The sequence below is a fragment of the Halichoerus grypus genome, chromosome 8, assembly GCF_964656455.1.
Source record: "Halichoerus grypus chromosome 8, mHalGry1.hap1.1, whole genome shotgun sequence".
In the NCBI taxonomy this organism is placed as follows: Eukaryota; Metazoa; Chordata; class Mammalia; order Carnivora; family Phocidae; genus Halichoerus; species Halichoerus grypus.
Genome location: NC_135719.1, coordinates 62,312,561 through 62,334,044, shown reverse-complemented (window position 1 = coordinate 62,334,044; position 21,484 = coordinate 62,312,561). Strand labels below are relative to the sequence as shown.

Below are 21,484 nucleotides of genomic sequence, written 5' to 3'. Positions count from 1 at the left end.
ATTTCATTTACTAGGAAGTTGCTGGAACGTTTTAAACAGGAGAGTGTTGTGATATGATTTATATGTTATATGTGTGTGTGTGTGTGTGTGTATGTATATTTTGTCCATTGAGGCATTTTATTTGCACATATGTATTACATCCCTAGAAAAAGAATCCCAGGATTTTCCGACCTGCATGTTTTTGTCTTGCTTCTTTGTGGTCCATGATGCCAGCTTAGTACAATGAAACCACACTGGCAGGATAGGAGCAGATTATTCTGTCATTTTTCTAGATCTTTGAGTTGCACATCAAATCTGGGGCTGATCACTCCACACTTGTTTAACCCACCCATGAGGCTCACAACAATTTTCCCAGCTCTGTCATCATCAATGATTTCAAATTCGCCCATGTAACCATGCTTCATCATCACAGTTAGAAACCAGACATGACTTGGGGGTATGGCCTAATAAGAACCTGGTGTTTGCCTCTCTTTTTGGCATTGTTAATGCTCTTGAGAGAATCTGCCAGGACATTCATGTGCACCATTATGGAAAGATGGTAGAAAGATCTGATTTATATTTTTTAAAAACTACTCCTGTTTTATATGGGTAGTCCATAGAGAAAAGCAAGAATTGAGGCAGGAATACTAGTTGGGAAATTATTCCAGGCAAGAGCTGATAGTGCCTTAGGCTAGGATGATACGTACATAATCATTTAGACTTTTTACTTTTAATTATTATATATCTAAGCTTAAATCTAGCATCTAATTTTGTGCTCTCTATTCGTTACTTGTTCAGGTTCTTTTCTCTCTTGCCTTCTTTTGGACTGATTCTTTTTTAACATTTTATCTATTTCTTTTACTGATTTGGAAGTTATATTCTCTATTTTTGTTCTTGTAGATGTTCCCTAGAAATTACACCATGCATTAAAGTCCAAAGTTAATGAAAATCTTGTTTTAAAAGACTAAGCAAGCATCAACCAATGACAATGTGTGGACCCTGTCTGGATTCCAATTTGAAGAAACTAAATGTAAATTTTTTAAAAACTTTCTTTAGGGCAGTGAAAATATTTGGTATGATACCATAATGATGGACACATGTCATCATGTATTTGCCCAAACTCAGAGAATGTACACCAATAATGAATCATACTGTAAACTACAGACTTTGGGTGATTACAATGTGCCAGTGTAGGTTCATCAATTGTAACAAATGTACCACTCTGGTGGAGGATACTGATAATGGGAGAGGTTATGCATGTATGGGGGGGGCAGATGGTGTATGGGAAATCTCTGTGCTTTCTCCTCAAGTTTGCTGTGAACCTAAAACTGCCTTAAAAAAAAAAAAATGTTAAAAAAAAAAACATTTTGACATCAAAAACTAATGATGTAATATATGGTGATTAACATAATAAAAAAAAAAACCATTTTGGATAGTTAAGGAAATACTTGAGAAAGTTCCCAGCTGTTAGATGTTCAGTACTTCCCTTTTTTGGTTCCATAAGACATTTCAATAAAGGTGAATGTTGCATTTATTTAAAAAAAAAAAAAAGTCATTTTGCAGATAATTAAGGAAAGTGAATGCTGCCTAAATATGTAGTGATATTAAGGAATTATGTTTATTTTTTTCTGGATATAATAATTACAGTTTAAGCTTATATATTTTTAGAGATAAAAACAATATATTTATGGATTAAATAATTGATACTTGAGATCTGTTTTAAAATAATGAGGAATATGTAAGAAACCATTGTAGTCTTGAGTTGATCATTGTTGAAACCGGGTAATGAATACATGGGAGTTCATTATACTCTTCTTTGCTTTTACATATTTAAAGTTTTCCATACAAAGGGTTTTTTTATTTAATTTTTTTAAAGATTTTATTTATTTGACAGAGAGAGAGACAGCGAGAGAGGGAAAACAAGCAAGGGGAGTGGGAAAAGGAGAAGCAGGCTTCCCACCAAGCAAGGAGCCCGATGTGGGGCTCGATCCCAGGACCCTGAGATCATGACCTGAGCCGAAGGCAGACGTCCAATGACTGAGCCACCCAGGCGCCCTACAAAGGGTTTTTTTAAACTTACCCTCCTTCTAGACAATACAAAGACCTTAAAACCTAGACCCCCACTTATTCCTCTTCTGCTATTGCCTTGTCTTTTAATCCATTGGAGAGTCTTACTATTATATGCAGTCAAGATTCACTTTCATTTTCCAAATATGTATTACTTTCTTTACTTTTCAGCCCTTCATACATTTCTTTCCTTCCATGTGGTAATCAATTTCATTCTTCCCAAAGTATATCCTACAGAACTGCACTAATACGGTGCATTGGTTATTTAAAATTAAAACTTCAGTATCTCAATCACACTAGCCACATTTCAACTGCTCAACAGCCCTATGTGGCTTATGACTACAATATTGGACAGCACAGATAAAGAAATTTCCATCATCACAGAAACTTCTACTGAACAGTGTTGGTTTAAATTATCTTTAACGAGTGAGATGCTGGTGACAACTGTTTTTCTCCAAAATATCTTTATTTCACCATCATTTTTAAAAGATATTTTCACTGGATATAAAATTCTAGGTTGGCAAGGTTTTTTTCATTTCATATTGCAGGCATCATTTTTACGATCTTTTGACTTCCATTGCTCCTATTGAAAAGTCACCACGTTTGTCTAATTCTCACTCCTTTGGTGGTTATCTTCTTTTTCTCCAGATACTTTTAAGATTTTTCTCTATGTCACTGTTTTTTGCAATTTCTTCATGATGTGTCTAGGTATGGATTTATTTTTATCCTTAGGATTCACCAGAATTCTTGTATCCTGGTTTGATATCTTTTGTTGGTTCTGGAAAATATCAGCCATCATGTCTTTAAATGCCCCTTTTCTCTCTCCTCTTCTTCTGGAATTCCAATTAAGACATTCTTACTCTATCCTCCATATCTCTTACACTGTCACTTATATTTTCTATCTTTTTGCCTCTAAATTACATCCTGGATAATTCTGTCTGATCTATATTCCAGTTCACTAATTCTTCTGATGTGCAATCTGCTGTAAATTGCATCGTTAAGTTTTTAATCCAGTTATCATATTTTTTTTATTTCCAGCAGTTGGGTTTGGTATTTTCAAATCTATGATGCCACTTTTTTATTTTGTAGTTTCATGTTTCCTGTCTTCGAATTTGCCATTTATTTCTGTGAATACAGTAAGCATGGTTGTTTTATCATGTATCTTTTAATTCTAATATATGATGCCTATGAATATCTGTTTCTGCTGTTGTTTCTGTTCATGTTTCCTTTGTCTCCTTGTATGCCAGCTTATCTTTGACTATGTGCTGGTCAGTGTCCTTAAAAAAATTATTTGTAGAGACGTCTAAAATGAAGAAGTGTTCTTCCAGGGAACATTTGCATTTGCTTCTGCCAAGCACCTACGGGACACGACAAATCAGGGACTGCCCTAAATTAAGTCATGGTTTAAATTTCCCTTACCTTGCTAGGCTATGGCCACAACTTTATAGAGACTTATTTCTTTTCTCTTTTTTTTTTCCTGCTCTGCTCAGTGCCAAGACGACTTGCCTTGAAGTCCCTTGATATTTGGCTGGAAAGTAAGCAATGAAAGGGGAACAGGGATTAGCTCTGATTTATCCTTCTCCCACAGGTATAGACACATGTCCACATGTTGGGTAGACTTTGAATCTTGGTTTCTGTCCACCTTTCCCCACAAGTGTAATGAAAAGAAACCTAAATTTCTTAAAATCTGCAAACATACTCAGGCCAACAGTGGCTTCAGTTCTCCAGATATTCTGCTAACCTCTCTTGGTTTAGGCTTTCTTCCAGAATTTGGCTTACCAGATTCCCTTATCTTTCCAGTTCTTCAAAACTCTTAAGGTGGTGTTTATAGATCTTATCCAGCATTTGCAATTCTTTTCAAAAAGAGACTGGTCTAAATACTCTAGCCCACCATTACCCAGATGTAACATCTATTTTGAAGTTGAGCTAACAGAACTTCCTCATGTATTAGATATCAGGGTACAAGAAAAAGAGGGGTCAGAAATGACATCCAGGTTTTTGGCCTGAATAACTTGGTAAAAAGTGCCAAAATTAAGATGGCAAAGTGGGATATGGTAGGTCAGGTGTAAAGAGTTTAGTCACAGACCTAAGTTTGAGATGCCTTAGCTAGATTATAAGTTTCTTATAGGTATGGACAAGGTTTTCTTTTAGTGCCATTCACACCCATAAGTACTTTATAACAGTGTTGCACACATAGTTGGTATTCAACAAACTAAAGATTTCTCTACTTCAGTACTACTGACATATCGGGCCTGACAATTCTTTGTTATAGGAGATTTTTCTATGCATTGTAGGATATTGGCAGCATCCCTGGTCTCCACCCATTAGATGCCAGTGGCACCATCCTGTCCCCCATTTTATGACATCAAAAAAAAATGTCTCTAGATATTGCTGAATGTCCCCTAGGGGTAAAATATCCCTGACTGAGAACCACTAACGCTTCTTAAAGTTAATTTATATACCATCCTTTCACTCAACTGGACACAACAAAGATACACAAGAGGTAAAAATCTATCTAAGTCCAAACTATAGCCCACCCCAAACCAGCATTTCTCAAATTATGTTTCCCAAAGCACCGGAGGACTGCAGTACTGAGAAAGACAGTGGGTAAATGGGTAAGCATAGGTTGGAGGTGACAAAACAGTTTCACCCTCACTAAAGCAAGACCATCTCCAACTGTTACAGGATTATATATATAAATTATAATTTTTAAAAGAAAGCTACTGCCAGCAAAATGTCTTTTCTTCAGATATGAAACGGTTAAAATTTTAAATCTCCAGCAAGAATTACTTAACAGCTTTATTTTATTGCTATTCCACACCCAAATCCTTATTAACATAAACCTAGAAAAGATTTACTAAATTCACCTGCAAGTCCTGGCATGTATGTGCTTTATCTGTGCTCCCCTCCTTTTTTCTTCTTCTTTTTTTTTTTTTACTCTAGCCAAATAAAAATCAGGTAAAAGTTGTATGGATACATTAAGGCCTCAAAATCAGATTCTGAAATAAAACTCATTCAAATAAATTTTAAATCCCAAACTATATAGCAAGAGCTTATTTTAGGCAGCACCCAGAATGCTGGGACTCCTCCATTATGTTAAACTTCCTTGTCTTGTATAATATACAGTGACGAGTATATATGAAAAAATAATTTTCATGCTCTACTATAAACTTCTCTAAACCAGTTTTAATATTGTTTTAAATATTACAGTATAATCTCAGCTACTCTAAAGATCACATCCTCATACAAAGCTATTTTTATTTCTTTGAATTTCAGGTACCAAAAGATGTAATTAAATTGGAACCATGCTAATAAATTAAGTTCCTGATCCCCACATAAGCTATGTATTTATCAGATATACACTCTTTATTTCTCTATCTACATTCTGTGTATACCAATGTCCCTATTTAACTGTAAAATTATGACATCATTACAAAGCTGTTCTCCATAAAACCTAGACTATAAATGGCTGTGATCTGGGATAAAAAATATTTATTGATGACTATATTTTTTATTTGAGAGAGAGAGGGAGACCACGCACATGGGGAGGAGGGGCAGAGGGAGACGGAGAAGCAGACTCCCCACTGAGCAGGGAGCCCAACGTGGGGCTCGATCCCACGACCCTAGGATCATGACCCAAGCAGAAGGCAGACACTTAACCAACTGAGCCATCCAGGCACCCCTATTGATGACTATTTAACAGTAATGTTTAAAATAATCTCAAGTTCCAGGGTGCCATGCGCCTGAGATTGAGCCGCATGTTGGGCTCCCTGCTCAGGGGGGAGTCTGCTTCTCCCTTTCCCTCTGCCCCTACACCTCACTCATGCTCTCTCTCAAAATCTTTATAAATAAATAAATAAATGAATTAATAAATAAAATAAGCTCAAGTTCCATATCTAAAGCACATAAATTACACACACACATACCTACACACACAAAAACACTAAACAGGGCTAAGGATTCATCAATTAGCATGTCTAGAACTTCCCATGCACCTGCCAAAACTTAATCTTCCTCCTATCCTCCCTGATGTTGCTACCACCCTTTTTACCTCCCAAATTAGAAACCTGAGAGCTATCCTTAACTTTCTCCTCTCTCTGTCTTTACATACAGTTGGTCATCAAATACTGTAAGGTCTACTTCGCATCTCTTTTTATCTTACATTCTTTTTTCTCAATAGGCAATAGTTTTGTATAGCTCAAAAATCCAAACCCAGAAATGCATACACGGAAAAGTCTCAGTGGAAGCATTTACACTATTACCACTCCCCCCAGACACAAGTAATCACCTTTGCTGGTTTCATGGGTAACCTTCCACTATTTCTATTATTACCAAAAGATAGCATTACTACATACACTGTTCTCCATTTGCTTTTCTTAACACATCCTGGAGATCTTTCCTATTAGTTCATAGACAACTTCCTCATTTTCTGTATAGCTGCTTAGTATGCTACTGTGTAGATAGGTCTTGGTTTATTATGGATGGACACTATCACTATTATATACAACACTGCAACTAATAACTGTGTAAATGTATCATTTTGTTTCATATAACTGTAGGATAAATTCCCTGAAGGACTGCTGAGACAAAAGTAAATACAATTCTAATTTTGATATATATTGCGAAACTACCCTCATGCCATTTATAAATTAGTCCTCTTCTCACCGCCTTTGCCACTGCATTTTCATGCCTATATTAATGAAGTACCTCCTTACCTGGCTTCCTTCCTTCCCCAACTATTGTCCATCCTATTGTCAACTGGTCATTATTATTTTAATGAATTTGTAAATATACACTATAATATTCTAATTTTAAAATTCCAAAGATTACTGAAAAAGCCAGTTCCCTCTAATCATCCCTATCTCTGCTCCCAAAACCCAATCCTCTATCCACCACCCAAGAGATAAGCACTATTATCAGTTCAGGATTACCCTACCAGACCATATTCTTTGCATTTGCATGCATGTTTGTATACCTGCCCCTCCAAAACACAGCACTGTTCTGGGTTTTTTTCCTTATGTATATAAATAGTATCATACTGTATACACTGCTCTAAGTACTCAAGATATGTCATATTCATTTCTTCGAATTATTACATGTTATTCCATAGTATGAATATACCAATCTACTTGGTCATTTTAGTATTGTGACCAGTTTTACTTATTTTTCCAGGTTTTTTTACTACATAAACTGCTGCAATTAACAGAGTTGTACGTGCCTCCTTATGTACATACACTAGTGTTCCTTTAGTGCAGAAAATGGGCAGATTTGCTGGGAATACCATTTCAAATTAATAGATACTAACAAACTGCCCATATCAATTTACACCCCCAAACCAATTTATACTCCCAACAACAGTTTATAATGTTTATTATTTCCTCATAATACAGCCAATTTTAATATTAGCAAGCTTTTAAAATTTTGCCTCTATTAACTTTCTGCTTTAATATGTATCTCTCAAATTACTAATGAGACTGCATAACTTATCAAGTATTTGTTGGCCACTTACGTTTCCTTGCCTGAAACTACCTGTTTGTATACTTCACTTGTTTTTCTGTCACTGTTTCTTTGTAGAAGTACATCATACATATATCTTATTTGTTATATGTGTTGCAAATATTCCTCCCAGTCTATTTGAAATTTATATATTTTGAACATTGTCATAAAGTCTTACACTGTGGTTTGATCCATTTTATCAAAATATCTTCCTAAAACATACAATCATGTATTCCAGTCACCTACAGAATACAGAATTTAACCATATGTATATTTAACTTGAAGTGAAAAATAATTTAGTTGGCCCCCTACCATTCTATTTCATAAACATAGATCCCAGAATTACCCTGAAATGTGAATCTCCCATTTCCTCAGTACGTCTCAATTACTTCTTCTAGAGTAAACTTAACTTTGCAATGGGTGCAAGTTTAATGTTTAAAAAACATTTTTTGGTACAACAGAGCCCATAAATGTAAGCCAACTTTCTCTAGGGCACAATTGAGGAAACAGCAATGTATTTCATCACTTGAGGAAAAACTGGCTGTATTGGACTTATTGAGAGACGGTATCTCTACTTCCCATGTAGCAACTTCCTACAATGCATTTCAGACCTTTTTGGATCTGGCCCGTGCCTCCCTCAAGCCTCATCAACTCACCACTTCCCACTTGCATTTATGCTCCAACAATACACAGTGACCTATAATTACCCCCACATACTATTCTGTTTTGTGATACCATTCCTTTATGTGTTACTCTGCCTGAGAAGTCTTCTCCTTACCCCAAGTTACCTCACCACATACTCACATTCTTCCTCCAAAACTCGGTTCAGACATTACCTCCTCCAACAAGCTCCCGCTGACCTTTTCAGCAAAAAGAATTAATGATTTCTCTATTTTCTCATTGTGGCCTGAACCTACTTTCATTAATATGTGGATTCCACTCTGTTACAGAATTGTTTACAAGCTCTCCTCTCCTATAAGCCTCAGGAAGTCAGGCTGAGTTTATCTTATTCTTATGTATTTAGTATTCAGCAGTTTCTAGTATCCAATTCAATAGCTATTTGCCAAATTAAACAAGTCCTCTCTATTCAGCAGTAAACACTAAAAACCTATACCAAAATAATTGAAATCATGATTTTTTTTTTTTAAGATTTTATTTATTTATTTGAGAGAAAGAGAGAGAGACAGAGAAACAGCATGAGAGGGGAGAGGGTCAGAGGGAGAAGCAGGCTCCCCGCTGAGCCGGGAGCCCGATGTGGGACTCGATCCCAGGACTCCGGAATCATGACCTGAGCTGAAGGCAGTTGCTCAACCAACTGAGCCACCCAGGCGCCCTGAAATCATGATCTTTAACTGAAGATATTTCACAACCTGGAAGAATATGTGGATTATAATAAAAGCAGTCCGTAGGTTTTTTTTTTAAGTATTAAGTTTTTAACTGTGAAATCATTTAGTAGGCTAAAGTCAACATTTTTTAAAATATCGGCATATATCAAAGGTATATCATTTCATGAAACCTTTGTTCCAGTTATACACATGCACACACACACATACACATACAACAATGTTTATGTATGGTATTGATGCAAAATACATTTCTTACTGTAGGTCACAATAAAAAAATACCTTGAAAGCTACTTCCATTGTTGCTATATGGGTTCAGAAAAGCTTTAAATCAACAAACAAAATGATGTTGTCAAGGAAGGCTTCTTCAATGAAAGATAATATTTGGAGCATACTCTAGCTCCCCACTACCTCTCTAATCTCACCTATTACTCCCCCTTATTCATTCTGCTTGAGGTACACAAGCCTTGGGAATTATTTGAACAAGCCAAACATGCTTCCACCTCAGGGTCTTCAACACGTTTCTTTGGCCCAGAAAGCTCTTCACTTATGTAACTTCATTGTTTACTCCCTCATTCCAGGACACCCAAAAAGATCTTTCCCTCACCACCTAAAATAGCAACCACCTCCCACCATCCCAACCCGTTATCCAGTTTTATTCCTTTTCATGCCACTCGTTACCACCTGATATTTATTTACTGTGCGTTTCCTCCCCCCTCATCCTGAATGTCAGCCCCAAGAAAACAGAGACTCTGTCTACTGTATCCCGAGATCAGGACAGTGCTGGCACGAAGCAAACACTTCTGAATAGTCTGTGACAGGCCTATCAAGGAAAAGGAAAAGGAAGAAGACGGAGTCGTGCCTGAGCATAGTATATTACGGAGGAAACAAGACTGAAGTAAGGTTGAAGAAGCAGAATATGAAAAGGTTTGAAAGTCAGAAAGCAGAGTTTGGACTTTATTCTGCAGACAACTGGAAGTCATTCAATGTTTTGAGCAAACGGTGATCCACTCAAACATTTATTCAGTACAAGTTCAATTCACTTTGCTTGGCATGATGGAGAGCGCAAAGGTCAATAGCACATGTTCTCTCCTCTGGCTGTTCAGGTTTAAAAGCAGTGGGTTCAAAAGAAGTTTTAGGAAAATATTCTGGCAGCCATATGCAGGATGGACTGGAAGAACAGACTCCAAAGTGAGGATGGGAAATAGGCACTGCAGAGCCTCAGGACAAACTGAGACCCAGTAAAGAGTAATCTGAAGAACTGTGCTGATGGATATAAATAATAAAAGAGAAACATGTATTACAAAAATTTTACAATTTAAATATGACGATTATTACCCAACCATTGTAGATAATGATCAAAGTGATCAGAGAGGAAAAGTAAGTGTGGCAGCAAGATTCCTAGAAAAGCAAAAGAATCCTCTTCCTTCCATTCAGTTCACAAAATAAGATGAAAGAATAGACTCGTCGTGGTGACGAAAAAAAAATGTAAGCAAGCTTGTACTCTATTTGCTTTCTCAGTTAAGTAGAAATCAACGGCATCTTTTGAGAGAGAGGAAGAAGATGTATGAGAAAACAGAAAAATGTGAGATTAATAAAATAATTGCCAAGAGTAGCAAGGGCCCACTGGGAACTGTTCAGCATAAATTCATAATGGCCAAGAAATCTTCTAAATTACCCACCTTCCTCCATAAATATGCTGTGACCTGTGAAAAAAAACAGGAGATAGATGGTGGAAAGATTTGACAACAGGTAAATATGAAAGAAGTGGTGGGTGTCAAAAGTTCTGTCAAGGCTACATCTAATGCATATAGCAATAAACAAAGGGAGAGAAACTGAGTCTGTATGAAAGGAATGGCTAAAGGCACAGGTGGAGTAATCACATGGGCAAAGATATAAGAGTTCATCTAAGCCAGTTAGGATGTAAGGGAAATTTTTCAGTTCATTTTAACAACATACTGTTTGCTATGGTCCGAATGCTTGTGTGTCTCTCCCCAACCCCTCAAATTTGTATGTTGAACTCCTAATGGCCAAAGTGATGGTATTAGGAGGTGGGATATTTGGGAGGTGATTAGGTCATGCGGAAGGATCATTAAGATTTATGCCCTTATAAAAAGAAACCCCAGAGAGTTCCCATGCCCCTTCCTCCATGTGAGGATACAACAGAGAAGTCTGCAACTGGAAGAGGGTCCTCACCAGACCCCAACCATGCTTGCACCTTGATCGTGGACCTCCTAGCCTTCAGAATTGCGAGAAATCGATTTCTGTTGTTTATAAGCTACCAAGCCTCCAGTTTTGTTTTGTTTTTTAATTTTTTATTGTTATGTTAATCCCCATACATTACATCATTAGTTTTATATGTAGTGTTCCATGATTCATTGTTTGTGCATAACACCCAGTGCTCCATGCAGAACATGCCCTCCTCAATACCCATCACCAGGCTAACCCATCCTCCCGCCCCCCTCCCCTCTAGAACCCTCAGTTTGTTTTTCAGAGTCCATCGTCTCTCACGGTTCGTCTACCCCTCCGATTTCCCCCCCTTCATTCTTCCCCTCCTGCTACCTTTTTTTTTTTTTCTTAACATATATTGCATTATTTGTTTCAGAGGTACAGATCTGAGATTCAACAGTCTTGGACAATTCACAGTGCTTACCAGAGCACATACCCTCCCAGTGTCTATCACCCAGTCACCCCATCCCTCCCACCCCACCCCCGACTCCAGCAACCCTGTTTGTTTCCTGAGATTAAGAATTCCTCATATCAGTGAGGTCATATGATACATGTCTTTCTCTGTTTGACTTATTTCGCTCAGCATAATACCCTCCAGTTCCATCCACGTCGTTGCAAATGGCAAGATCTCATTCCTTTTGATGGCTGCATAATATTCCATTGTATATATACCACATTTTCTTTATCCATTCATCTGTCGAAGCCTCCAGTTTTTTTATTATAGCAGCTTGGACTGTTTTTTTATTATAGCAGCTTGCACTGTTTAAATTTTTTCCCTCTGTTTGGATACATGGTAAGTGCTATAGACACAAAGGAGTACAGGAATCAGAAGGGCTGCACAGCCCATAATTTTATCATGAGAGGAAGTGACCTAATTCCAATGTTCAGTTCTATAATTAATACTATGACTTAGGATAAATATCCACCTCAGTGCCCACATCTACAGAATGGGAGAGCACGTTAAAGAGAGGTACCATAGTAGCCTCTACTCACCTCCTATAAAGAACTACTGCTGTAGTAAAACAAGTTACCATACAGCAATGGTACTACTGCATATTTACCCAAAGAATACAAAACACTAATTCAAAAGGATATATGCACCCCTATGTTTATAGCAGCATTATTTACAATAGCCAAATTATGGAAGTATCCATGTCCATGTGTCCATCGATTGATGAATGGATAAAGATGTGTGTGTGTGTGTGTGTGTGTGTGTGTGTGTGTGTGTGTGTGTATGCACAATGGAATATTATTCAGCCATAAAAAAAGAATGAAATCTTGCTATTTGCAATAACATGGATGGAGCTAAAGAGTGTAATACTAAGTGAAATAAGTCAGAGAAAAGACAAATACCATACGATTTCACTCCTATGTGGAATTTAAGAAACAAAACAAGCAAGCGAAGGGAAAGCGAGAGACAAACCAAGAAACAGACTCTTAATTATAGAGAACAATCTGATGGTTACCAGAGGAGAGGCGGATGGGGGGATGGGTTAAATCAGTGATACAGATTAAAGAGCGCATTTGTTTTCATGAGCACAGGGTGATGTATGGAACTATTAAATTACTATTGTACACCCAAAACTATTGTAACACACTGTATGTTAACTAACTGGAATTAAAAACTTAAATAAAATAGAAAAAAACAAGAAATGTCTTATTCCTCAAGTGTAATGAGACAGAAAGAAAGCTAACTGGGTTAGAGGAACTCTCAAGCCTCTTCTAGAAAAGATTCTACACTATGTAACAGAATCAACAATATTGGCGGAGGTTTAGCATATTTTATAATAAAAGGAAATAGAAGTGAACATTCTGTTATTTTTTTAATTTTTAAATTATCATGGATTATAAAGCTATATAACAACATGAAAAGGTATGTGTTGAAACATTAAAATAAAATAGGACTCAAAGCTAAATAAATATTCTACAAGTTCCTTAATTGCAATTCCAAAACACAAAAACTCTTTTGGTGGCAAAACCTTACCTGACATAAAGCTATTTATAGCCTTTATTTACCCCATTTGGTGTAAACCTTCATATGTTTTGCTGCAGAAATAGTAATGTGTTTGAAGAGGACTGGACTCTGTTGAAAGGTTACATTATTACTTTGCCTATATCCAAAAAATTCTTAATTCCAAAACCTATTAGACCCAAGGGTTTTAGTGGGCTATGATCCTATAATAATAATTGCTAACATTTGCTGAGCTATTAAATGTGTGTCAGACACTGTTCTGATCACTTTATATGCAGTAACTCATCTAATCCTCCCAACCACCGCAACATAGGTATTATCATTATCCCAATTTTACAAAGGAGGAAACTGAGGCAGAGAGATTAAAGTAAATTGCCTAATGTCAGAAAGCCAGAGAGTGACCAAGCTGAGATGAATACAACATTTAAAATATTACACATAAGAGGAAGAAAACACAAAATTGAGAACTGATTATGACAGAATGGTAGGAGTCCACGATTGTTCTCTATGCAATTAACATATTACTTCTAGAATGGTAAGGAATCAAACTTAAAAAAATACAAAACACTTCATGTGCTTACAAATTCTCATTTATGTGCAATTTCTAAGTCAAAGTGCATAAACTGCACAGTATAAAATCCAAGCTCCTCAGTTTATGTTAATCTTTAATTTCTTATTGAAATATGACATTTTAATATGCTTTTAGTTACAAATAATACACAAAAATATATATTCATTGTAGAAGTCAGAAAATTTGGATAAGCAAAGAGAAAATAATCACTTATAAAACTACACTCAGAAATAACCACTTAACAATTTGGCACATATCCTTCCAGAGGTCAATACAATTTTCCCTTGAACAATGCAGGGCTGAGGGGTACAGACACCCCACACACTCCCAGACACACAGTTGAAAATTTTGACCATAACTTTTCTCTCCCCAGAAATTTAACTATTAATAGCCTACTGCCAACTAGAAGCTTTACCAATAACATAAACAGTGGATTAATACATATTTTGTGTGTTATACACTGTATTCTTACAGTAAAGCAAGCTACAGGAAATGTTGAGAAAATCATAAGAGAAAATACATTTACAGTACTATACTGTATTTGTCAAAAAAAAGCCTGTGTATAAGTGGACCCGTGCAGTTCAAAGCCCTATTGTTCAAGGATCAACTGTATATTTGTTTTTTAACCAAAATGGAATTGTGTTTTTAAAACTACTTTTTTTACTTAACATATACCAAGACATCTCTTCATGTCTTCACGTTCTTCTAACATCATTTTAACAGCTAGGCACGGTTCACCCCACTGTGAATACATATCCTAACAATCACTGTGAAACATTTAGGTTATGTACGGCACAGTGATCAAGAGTTACTGACTCTAAAGTCAAACAGCTTGGATGCAAGTCCTGGCTCTACCACATGCTAACTCTGTGCTACCTTAGGCAAGCTACCTCATTTCCCTACGCCTGTTTTCTCTGCTGAAAAACGGAGGAGAATATTATCTACTTCATATGATTAATGTGGGAGTGGGGTCAAATGTTAATACACAGCTTTTACTATCAACAGCACTGCAATCAGGATGCTCACAGCTAAATCTCTGCACACATCCTTATTACAACAAGATAAATTCCCTTAAAAGAGAATTTCCATGTCAGAAGATATGCCCATTTTTAAGGCTTTGAGTCTCCCAAATTACAGATGGGTTTATTTATTTATTTTTTTAGATTTTATTTCTTTATTTGAGAGAGTGAGCAAGAGAGAGAGAGAGAGAGAGAGAAGGAGCAGGGGGGAGGGGAAAGGGGCAGAGAGAGAAGCAGACTCCCTGCCCAGCAGGGAGCCCGACATGGGGCTCGATCCTGGGACTCCCGGATCATGACCTGAGCCGAAGGCAGACATTTAACCGACTGAGCCACCTAGGTGCCCCTACAGCTGGGTTTAAAGCCCTCATCAAATAGCTCTCTCACTTAATACTCATTTCTCTTTATCCAAGAAGGTGAAAACTATGATCCAGTTAAGCTAACCAGCTTGTTTCACTCGTGACTTTTGCTCTTCTACTTTTGTACCTGCAAACCTAGACATATATCATAAAATCTCAAAAGTTTGTAGGGAACTTTAGGACACCTGGCCCAATTCCTCATTCAGCATATGAATTTCTGCACCCTAGAATCCCTAACTTGAACATTATCAGTGAAAGCAGAGCGCCTACCACCCACACAACCCATTACATTTTTATGGTTTTGTAGAAATTTTATCTTGAAAGAATGTTGAAATCCTCCTTCTAACTACTACTCATTGATCCTACCTAGTTCTTTCTAGTCAGATCAAACCTGATCTTTCTGTGTGACAGACCTCTAAATATTTAAAGATAGCTATCATCCCTTGGATGAGCTTCTTTCTCTTCTTTGAGCCAAACAGGTGTCTATCACCTGCGGAACTTGAGAAAAATACAGCAGCCCAGGTCCTATCCTACTTAAGCTTGGGCCTCCGTGTTTTTGCTCTGCAGGTGATTCTGATATAAAGTCTGAGAACTGATCTAAGGGCCCACTCATAATGTGACAGTATGCTACCTAAAAAGCTGACACAATATAAGTATCCCAGGTATAATACAAGTACAAAGTAAAGTGTGGCTAATACCTGCTCTTTCTTTCCAGAGAGAGAGCGCAAGCAAGGGAGCAGGAGCGGCAGAGGGAGGAGGAGAATCTCAAGCCAACTCCATGATGAGCACAGAGCCAGACCAGTGGTTCCATCTCACGACCCTCAGGTTATGACCTGAGCCAAGATGAAAAGTCAAACGCTTAACCGACTGAGCCACCACGCGCCCCAATACCTGTTCTATGTTGTTCTACCAAATTCAAAAATGACATTTACTTTTTTAAAAATTATACCATAGTGTTGATTCACATTAAATGTACAGTTAAAATGATCGAGTCTTTTGCACATTCTGTATTTGTGCTTTAGCGTCTTGGGCCCTATCTGCCTTCCTTTCCAACTATTCCCATTAAAATGTAAGAGAACCAGGACAAAGAGTTTCAAATTCCTATTTCTAAATATATCAACGGCTCTACATATGATTTACCTTCAGTAGAGAAATCATTTCACGCTTTAACCTCTACACTTACCTCACGGACATACTTAGCCTAAATGAAAATATACTAGCCCACCAACAACTGAACTGACAGGCAACTGCACCAACACATCTTCTCTATGCAAAGCACTGTCGTCCACACAGTGGGGAAACACAGTCCTTAATACTAGTAGACAGACCTTCTAGGAAGCATGATGGAACAAACACCTTCAAAATAGTATAATACCAAGATAGAGACATCATACTATAGAAACCTACGATTACTAGTTGGAAAGCTCTGGGGCCAAAGAAATGATAGTCATTAGAAAACTAAGTTACCCTCATCTTTAAGGTTTTGTTTCCCTTTGCTTTTTAACATTTATGAGAGAGGGAGGAGATGGACCCATCGGTGAATTCACCCACACTCAGGCTACTTGCAAAGGGAACTTGCACCCTCAAAAATACACCCTCAAAATAAATTCATGATTCAAAATTTCATGTAATGACTTCTGAATTCCTGACTTGTTTGCTTTACCTGTTACTATTCCTAACTTAGGAGGTACTCAAGACAGGGGGAAAAAAGGAGGGGGGCATTCTACAGATGAGGTCCATCATAAATAAATCTTAGAGATGCTGGGTCAAAGGGAGACAAGTAAAATTAACCAAGAACCAATCTGATATTTATTTTCATTTGCATAGCAAACATCAAAAATATACCTGGCATTTTCAAACAATTATGTCAAGAATGACCAGATGCTTCCTGTTGATGGAACAGTAGAGAACTATAGTCTGAGAGAATCAAAGTAGAGTTCACAGAAACAACTGGAAATGAATTTAGCTTCATTTCAAAACCATTAATCCAAAGTATGGCCTTAACATTTTCACACATTTACAGTATAACTGGCCTCCAACCTAAAATATCCAGATTGACTGAAAGAGAGAACTCAAACTCTAAGTTAGGAGAGTTAACTCTAAAGGTATGTATATGCATTACAAAAGTATTGTTTGACCAAATGTTTCACTGCAGGATTCCTTTCAAATCTGGAGCTCCTGCAGTGCTTTGACAGTGTCCTATCTTCAAATACTGCTTTTACACACTAGTTTTCACAAGCACATCTAATATGAAATTCACATTTTACTTGCATACATAATTAAGTTGTGAAATTAAAAATTAAGTTTAGTCACTTAAAATATTTGCAAATGTTCCTGAGTCTCCAGGATCATATGCAGATTACACAATCCTTACTTTTCATACTGTTTATGCAACTAAATCCCAAACTGAAAAAAAGAGTGCAAGAAAAAAGTATAGAAATCAACGCTCCTCTCCATATTTTTTAAATGTGTCTTGTATTATCCTATTTGACTTGTATGGGGAGAGGATGGAAATGACAAATCTCAGTTTAAAAAAAAAAAAAAAAATGAACATACAATGGAGTTTTGGGAGTTTTCCAGAGGTTACATGGTGTGATACCACAACAGACTTAATGCAGTAGACTTAAGAATCTAGGTATCTTCTATTAAACCAGACATTTAAAAGACTTGAAGAAATGCAAAACAATGTTATTCTTACCTAATATGTCACTTGTATTAACGTGTAATGAATTTTTGTTTCCGCTGTTATTTGGGGGGAAATATTTAAAAAGAGAAAAATTAAGAAAAAAAGCATAAAGCCATTTTTAATTTCCTTGAATTCAGAGTCTGAACCTGAAAGTGGAAGTGTCAAGGCTGATGGTTATAGGTCAGTGCGAAGAAATTTAAATCAAGCTGGGTGGGTCTGTACGTGAAATAACTATCTGCAAAAATAATTTTTGACCACTAACATCTGCATAATAAATTATAATGCATCTTTAATTCTGGAATGGAAAATTACTTTACAAGGATCATTTACTGACTACATCAAAACATTTTCCAGATAAAAACTGTACTTCAGAAAGTAACTTGCCTGAATCGAGACAGCAAATCAGTGTTCGGAGAGAGCACTTAAAATATTTCCACATTACCAAGCCCCCCTTCAAAAGTACTGTTGTGGTCGCTACCCCTCCTTTGAACAGATGTCTGCTCGCCACAATCCAATCAGGTTTAAAGCAAGAGTATGTGTACTGAAAACAAGCTTAAAGTGGGAAAACACACACAAAGCAGGCCTATATAATTCCTTTGGTTTCAGTTTTCACGATGCACCCGAGGCTATACACGCTGATTCTACACGGCAGGACAGCTTCAACGAAGCACACTAAATACACACTGATTAACTGTGTCCAGGCAGAAATGACCTGGCAAAATTCTCAACTTTTTTCCTAAGCCGTGCACCCGCAGATCCCGGCGGCCAAGTCCCAAGAGCAGAAGTCCCGAGCATCCAGAGCGGCGGGCTTTGTCCCCTCAGGGACTTGAGTCCCCGAGGTCGTGGCAGTAGCCGCGATCGGCCCCGCGCGGGCCGGGCCCGGCCCTCCAGTTAACCCTGTCCGGGCCAGTCGCTCCCGCCGCGGCCCGAGCGCTTCCCGGCCGCGCAGGCCCCGCAACACAGCGCGCCCCGGGGCGGCCGCCCCCGCCGCCTCTTCGCGGTTCCGGCGAGCCCGGTGGGGCCGCCCGGCCGCCCAAACAAAGAGGCCGGCAGTTCCCGGGATGGCGGTGCGCCGGGGCCGGGCCGGGCCGCGCCAGCCCGTCTCCCTCCCTCGCCCGCCCACCTCCCGCCTCCCGGCGCCCGCAGAGCCCCCGCCGCCCCTGCTCGACCCCATCCCCGCCCCGGGGCCGCCGCTCGGGCCAGGGCCGGCGCGGAGGCCACGGCGCGCCGGGGCCGAGGAGGGGGCGGCGGCCGCCACCATGTCTGCCCGCCCCTCCCAGAAGCGGGGTGCCCAGCGGACAAAGCGCGGCGGCGGCGCGGGCGGAGCGGGCGCCCAGGCCGACCCCGCCGACCCCCGCGGAATAAGCGGGGCCAGGAGCCCCGGAAACCCGGCGCCTTAATGCAATAAACAGGAAATCGCGGGGATGATCTGGGTTCCGGGGGAAGTGGAATTATTTTTTACCAGCGAAGAGATCAACTTCCACATCCGGTGGTAACAGGGCCCTACACAGACCCGCACTGACCTGGAAAAGCTTCGGGAGCGGCGACGGGGGAGCAGCAGGAGGTGGTGCGGGGACCCGAGGCGCCTCGTACCCGGCCGGGCTGACGCGGCCCCGCTACACACAAAGCGCTTCAGCTGCACAGGGCGCTATTTTCCGAAAATGCCGCGTCTGGTCGGCGCCCAAAATCCCCACCGAAAAGTCCCCCGTGCTGCGCGCGGAGGGACACATGGTGTGCGAGTGAGTCAAAGCTCCCAGCATCCCTCCCGGACCCGGCCCCTGTCAAGCCCGCGCCTGAGCCTTTCCGCCCCTGCCCTCGGCAGCAGATCGCTCTCCCACTCCCTCCCCGACCCCATTCCGGCGAGAGGAAAGGGGCAACAGAATCTGATTTTTGTTTTTAACCGATGGAAAGGAAATATGCCATTTGTAGAGCCTGAGCCACACAAAGAAAGCGGCGGAATGATCCGCTCTCGGCGACCGCAAGTCCCGGCTCGCCCGGCGCCTGCGCGGCACGGGGGTGGGAGCTGCGGCCGGCCATGTGCGCGGCGGAGCAGCCCGGCTGGTGGCCGAGCCTTCCCGCCTATTTCTGCGGGGGCTGGCAGTTGGGAAACTAAAGTCCGTGTTCCTCCGTTCGTATCTCTGCGACATGACCGCTGAGAGAGGGGGAATCCGAACTCCGAGGTTAAGCTGAGCCGCGTAGCAGATTCCTGGGAGACGGAAGGGCAGCCGGGAAGCTAGGATTTAACTTAAAGTGACCCTAGATTCAACTAGGCCGACTGGGACAGGAGTGGCGGTTGAGGTGCAAGGGGAGGAACGAAGGATGGTCCTTCTCTTCGCTGAAACTGAGCGGTCAGGTTCATGACGAAGATGTAGTTATTCCTGTAGCCTTTTTTTTTCAACATGCCGGTGGTGTCACAGGTGTCTCATACTTAATAGACCCCAGTAACTGCTCCCTGAATTGCCTTGGATTTCTGTCACCTCAGAGGTGGAGGTCTGTTTCTTCGTGGCTGCAGTGTCAAGATTTCTGTTGTGTTGTATTAAGGCGCAAAAGTTTATTTGGAGATAATCTTTGGAAGTTAATTTACTTGTGATGATTTGCTAAGAAACCCAACACACTGGTATGTTTTTAACAGGTGAGCCTGGGAATAACTTTCCCACGTGGGAAAGCTGCTAACCAGCAGCTTCTGGCTTCCTATAGTTAGGAGTTGGGAATATCTGAGACAGCGCCAAGAGTTTAATCCAGGAGTGTTTACAAGCTTAAGTGAAATCGGTATTACCCATTGATTTTGTGAGGCCTCAGATAAGTAATTTTTCTCTTTCCATTTATCCTTTTGTGATATTGAGGTGGTAAAGACTTATTAAAGCATTTTGCCTAAAACGGAAGCAAAGTAAATGTTATAGGAGCCATATTATTTTCTTTTAATATAATATTTTCAGTGCTTCGGTTGATAAAAATTTGTCAAATTTTTTATATCACATGCTTTTTTTTCACACTGAATTTATTTGAGTAAACATTGAGCTAATGGTTGCTATGGAATCCTTGCCCTCATTGATCTTACACTGTAGATTGCAGACAAATAGGTATCATCAGTAGTATAATGAGGGTAAACTGCTGAATACTGCGAAATCTCATACAGGAGAAATCCCTTACTCACCTGGGATGGAGGAATGAAATGGGACTGGAGAAGCAATTAGCTTTAATAAGGGAATTGGGGAAGAGCCTTCTAGAGAGAAGCAGCAATACCTGCAAAGGTTAGGAGGCAAACTTTGGAGAGATTATTGAGTAAAGAAGATAATGCTGTTTCAGGAGTGCCTAGAGATGTTCCTGAAGAGGTTTAATCATGAAAACCTTGAATGCCATGTGCAGAAATTAGCTTTTGAGAGCTAAGAGGAAACTGTTGAAGGGCCATAAGTAGAAGTGTTACAGGATTGGATTTGCATTTTAGACAGACTGTTATGCAAAACTCAGAGGCATGGAAAACAGTTTGGAAAAAACAGTAATCTGTGAGAGAGTAATGCCTTGGACTGAGATAGTGGCAAATAGTGTGAAGAATATGACCAAAGTAGTTATTGAGAGTTTGGTCATTTGGCTGAGCCGGTAAGGGAATGACTGAGAGGAAGTCATCTTTGACCTCTTTTACCTTGTTAAATTTGAAGTACTTGTGAGCCAACTAAGCAGATATGTCTGGCAGACAATTAGGTATTAATTTAAGTTAGGTATTAATTAATACCTAATGAAATTAATTAGGTATTAATAAAGTTTCATG

At 39.4% G+C, this 21,484-nt stretch overlaps 1 protein-coding gene and 1 pseudogene across 11 annotated transcripts in view; both read right to left on the bottom strand.

Moving 5' to 3' along the window:
• Window positions 1-19,501, bottom strand: part of GABPB1 (GA binding protein transcription factor subunit beta 1) — a 63,434-nt gene extending 43,933 nt beyond the window's left edge. For 2 of the 11 annotated variants that reach the window (XM_036101928.2, XM_078079368.1), the window contains exon 1: window positions 19,181-19,220. In XM_036101928.2, coding sequence (XP_035957821.2) covers window positions 19,181-19,204 — 24 coding nt within the window. In that variant the 5' untranslated portion in view covers window positions 19,205-19,220. The other 9 variants (XM_078079361.1, XM_078079363.1, XM_078079359.1 and 6 more) reach the window with 9 other exon arrangements.
• LOC144382759 (small ribosomal subunit protein uS8 pseudogene) lies at window positions 94-526 on the bottom strand (annotated as a pseudogene).
• Window positions 19,502-21,484: the final 1,983 nt, after the last annotated feature.